Source organism: Oncorhynchus masou, chromosome 26 (assembly GCF_036934945.1).
Source record: "Oncorhynchus masou masou isolate Uvic2021 chromosome 26, UVic_Omas_1.1, whole genome shotgun sequence".
Lineage (NCBI taxonomy): Eukaryota > Metazoa > Chordata > Actinopteri > Salmoniformes > Salmonidae > Oncorhynchus > Oncorhynchus masou.
This window is the reverse complement of record NC_088237.1, coordinates 22,364,362-22,369,210: the sequence shown is the minus strand read 5'-3', so window position 1 is coordinate 22,369,210 and position 4,849 is coordinate 22,364,362. Positions and strand designations below refer to the sequence as shown.

The following is a 4,849-nucleotide window of genomic DNA, read 5'->3' as shown; positions in this document are numbered from 1 at the left end:
GAAAACAAGTTAATCACTGCCATATGACATTATCGGATGCTAATACCCATCTCTCCCTCTCTGTGTGTCTCTCCTCTCTCTCAGCTCTTTTTGAATGGGACGCTTAAGAGTGGCTCATAAGATGTTTGCAACTTCTTCACCAACAAGCTGAGACTCTGCCATCAAACAGTAGAATGTGTCCCGTTGTGCCACAACCACTGTGTGTGTCTATTGACGGGCACTTACATGGCTTTAGGGTTACCTTGGCATTCCTCCTGTCCATGTGTCTGTCCCGTATGACGTTCACGGCCGCCTGCCCACCACCCTGCCTGTGTGCCAGCGACATCGTCTCCTGCAGTGGTCGCAATCTGTCAACCGTTCCCACTGACCTCCCTGGCTATGTCACCCGATTGGACCTCAGTCACAATGTCCTATCTGCTCTGCTTTTGGATTGGCCAGACCGGTGTCTGGACAGGCTGACCACGCTGGTCCTCAGTCAAAACGCCATTACCCATCTGGCACCGGACACCTTCGCCCCCACCCCTCACCTTCGCCACCTGGACCTCTCGTCCAATGGGCTGTCTCGGCTCAACGCATCTGCCTTTCATGGGCTCGGGGAACTGGAAGTGCTGCTTCTGTTTGGAAACCGCATCAGTCAGACCATGGCGGGAGCCTTCAAGGGGCTGAGCAGCCTGGAAAGGCTGTATCTGGGCGGGAACAGACTGACTGCCTTCCCCCTGGAGCTCTACCAGCGAGATGGGGCTCTGCCATGTCTGCGTTTCCTGGATTTGTCGATGAACATGGTGAGGCAGGTGCCCGTGCAGAGCCTACTCTCTCTGGCCACCTGGCAGCAGGGTGGCATCTATTTGCAGGGGAACCCGTTGGTGTGCGACTGTGCCCTGCGCGCCATGCTGGAGTACTGGGAGAGGAGGCAGTACCGTCCCCTACTAGACTTCAGGGAGGAGTATCCATGCAGTCTGGGTCAGGAGGAGTGGCTGAATTGTTCTGCTAACCCTCAGGGTGGGTTCCATGGAACTGTAGAAGTGTCTTACCAGGCAGAGCCTGGCGATTGGCTCATGGTGCCGTGCCCTGGCGTTTCTCTCCCCCTCCGGGAAGGGTTGATGGTGTTCTGGCTGACCCCGGGCGATGGATCCCCGGCACTGGGCGTAACAGACGGTCAGAGCAGCCGCCTCACGGTCCTCACCAACGGTACCCTGGAGATCCGAGGGGCTCTCCTGGAGGATTCAGGGACTTACTCATGCGTGGCAGTCCGCGGGCGACACCGGAGCTCCAACGAGACTTTGGAGGTCACCGTCTCCGTAGGTAACCCCAGCGGACTGGGCAAGAGCGGGGAGGAACGTAGCAGCGGCGGGGAGCATTTTAACACGGCATTTACCACGCTGGCGTCCTGTGTGGTCAGCATCGTCCTGGTGCTCCTCTACCTGTACCTCACTCCCTGCTGTTGCCATGGTGGAAAGGCCGGGGGCGTTGGTGGGTGCGGCGGGCGAGCCATGCTCCTCTGTGCAGACCCCAGAGAGGTGGAACTCGCGGACAAAAGGGTCAAAGGTGGAAAGATGGTGGCCTTCCTCGAAACGGAGGGCGAGCACCCCCACAAATGCAGCGCAAAGCACCCAGTAATGGACGCTGCAGCCATAGAAGGCATTTTGAAGAATGGAAGCAGGGCCTTGGAGCAGGTCCTCGAAGAACACGTTGCGTAGCATTCAGGGTGTGTCCTTCAAGCTCCACCAGGCTTTCATTGGACTAGACTACACCATGCAAAATGGACTGTTTGTAACATGGTTCTCAAAATGCCAAATATTGAAACCTCGCATTGAGAATCCATACATGAAAGTAGTTTTAACACCTGTTATTTCACAACAGTGATCAGACTGCTTTTTAATGTTATACCTACTGTGTGGATAGATATGGAAACAGTAGTTGGTTTCTTTATGTCAAAGTTGTATACATATGAACTTGCAGATAAAGAAATAGTTCAAAACAAAATACATTCTGTGAAACACCTGTGTGAAATGCTTTATGTAGGCATTCATGGATCTATAATGTTATTACAGGATGCACATGGTATACACTGTCCATCCAAATGCTTACTTGCCGGCTCCTAGTCTGTCATAAGGTGCCATGCGCTATTATGAATGATCATAACAGGGCGAACACTGACTGTACATGTATTCTTAATGTATTATATGCAGGTTGAATGGATGCATTCAGACAACGATGCCAAAGTCGACCCTGATCAGTGTCTGGGGACTAGCCAGCTCTAGCCCCAAGCCTCCCGTGACCTATATACTATTGTTGTTCTCAGTTATTTTTGCAGGTGTGACTGTGAATAGAGCTTTTCAAGGTAAGGAAGGGACTGATATGTTACTGCTGGTATTAATATATTGAACTAACTTGGATATTGACATTCAACTAGAAGACCTACATTTCATTCTCTTGATGTTGTATGTTCATTTAAGTATATATGCATTTGAGATGAGTAGGCTCTTTTATCCATCAATGATCTCGAAACAGTGCAAGAGAACTGCTATATCTTGCAGACACCATTTTTAGAAAGAAAACACTTTTATCTTAGCGTTAGGCTGTAATGGAATAAACCTTTAAAAAGCGTGTTCACATCCTTTGAGGTGATGGAGTGGACAGGAATTGATTGCCGAGATCTCCCCCCCACTCCCACCGATGACAGTTCTCTAGGGGACATATTTAACTACAGTAGGTTCCCACTCCCCCCCTCACTGACAGTTCTCTAGGGGACATATTTAACTACAGTAGGTTCCCACTCCCCCCCTCACTGACAGTTCTCTAGGGGACATATTTAACTACAGTAGGTTCCCACTCCCCCCCTCACTGACAGTTCTCTAGGGGACATATTTAACTACAGTAGGTTCCCACTCCCCCCCTCACTGACAGTTCTCTAGGGGACATATTTAACTACAGTAGGTTCCCACTCCCCCCCTCACTGACAGTTCTCTAGGGGACATATTTAACTACAGTAGGTCCCCACTCCCACCGATGACAGTTCTCTAGGGGACATATTTAACTACAGTAGGTTCCCACTCCCACCGATGACAGTTCTCTAGGGGACATATTTAACTACAGTAGGTTCCCACTCCCCCCCTCACTGACAGTTCTCTAGGGGACATATTTAACTACAGTAGGTTCCCACTCCCCCCTCACTGACAGTTCTCTAGGGGACATATTTAACTACAGTAGGTTCCCACTCCCCCCTCACTGACAGTTCTCTAGGGGACATATTTAACTACAGTAGGTTCCCACTCCCCCCCTCACTGACAGTTCTCTAGGGGACATATTTAACTACAGTAGGTTCCCACTCCCCCCCCTCACTGACAGTTCTCTAGGGGACATATTTAACTAGAGTAGGTTCCCACTCCCCCCCTCACTGACAGTTCTCTAGGGGACATATTTAACTAGAGTAGGTTCCCACTCCCCCCCTCACTGACAGTTCTCTAGGGGACATATTTAACTACAGTAGGTTCCCACTCCCACCGATGACAGTTCTCTAGGGGACATATTTAACTACAGTAGGTTCCCACTCCCACCGATGACAGTTCTCTAGGGGACATATTTAACTACAGTAGGTTCCCACTCCCCCCCTCACTGACAGTTCTCTAGGGGACATATTTAACTACAGTAGGTTCCCACTCCCCCCCTCACTGACAGTTCTCTAGGGGACATATTTAACTACAGTAGGTTCCCACTCCCACCGATGACAGTTCTCTAGGGGACATATTTAACTACAGTAGGTTCCCACTCCCCCCCTCACTGACAGTTCTCTAGGGGACATATTTAACTACAGTAGGTTCCCACTCCCACCGATGACAGTTCTCTAGGGGAAATATTTAACTACAGTAGGTTCCCACTCCCACCGATGACAGTTCTCTAGGGGACATATTTAACTACAGTAGGTCCCCACTCCCCCCCTCACTGACAGTTCTCTAGGGGACATATTTAACTACAGTAGGTTCCCACTCCCACCGATGACAGTTCTCTAGGGGACATATTTAACTACAGTAGGTTCCCACTCCCACCGATGACAGTTCTCTAGGGGACATATTTAACTACAGTAGGTTCCCACCCTCACTGACAGTTCTCGAGGGGACATATTTAACTACAGTAGGTTCCCATTCCCAACGATGACAAGGTAACTGACATCCAGATGTGACTTAGCACGTCAAATTGAATGGTCACTGTACCAAACCTACATGTTTATAGACAAAGGCCAGAGTTCAATGTTTTTATGGTTGTTGTGAGTATTACGTGATCACAGTATAATGTAATACCACAGCTAAATGTGACTTGTACAGACATGTAGCATCAGGATGGAACCTAGTGAAGTATCTGAAGAAGGATTCTGATGGACTAAAATCTGTGACCGTTTTTAAGGCTGTGTTGTCTTGTGCAGAGAACTCTAACTCAATTGTGTAATCAGGCCCTCATAAAAGTTGTATGTATGAGACATACATGTTTGACCTGAACCCCTAGCCCCCATCCCTTCTGTGTTAACAGATCTGAAGGAGCCGTATAAATGTAAGCAATAATGGTGATGGCACCATCTAGCCTTTTCAATGGGCTTTGGGGAGCTTCTGCCATATTGTTTACACCTATCCGGTTTCATGGGATCTGTAAACAACGAGGGACTTGGAGCTGCTTTCAGTCTACTCATTGTATTTCATTTGGTATAGAATGTTTGTAAAATGGAACGTAAAACTATAATTTCCCAAGACTCAGTCCTCCCCTTTAGTCATGTCCTGGGTATTTTGTCACCTCCAGCTAGTAGCTACAGTATTTGATCCCTAGTTTTGTTAAATACATACACAGGTTACAACACGTA

At 48.8% G+C, this 4,849-nt stretch overlaps 1 protein-coding gene across 1 annotated transcript; it reads left to right on the top strand.

The window, feature by feature from the left end:
• The first annotated feature begins 230 nt into the window (after positions 1–230).
• Positions 231–2,362, top strand: LOC135514569 (amphoterin-induced protein 2-like). Its single transcript, XM_064938002.1, has one exon. It carries the CDS (start codon positions 261–263, stop codon positions 1,695–1,697), a length of 1,437 nt encoding a protein of 478 aa, XP_064794074.1. The 5' UTR covers positions 231–260; the 3' UTR covers positions 1,698–2,362.
• Positions 2,363–4,849: the final 2,487 nt, after the last annotated feature.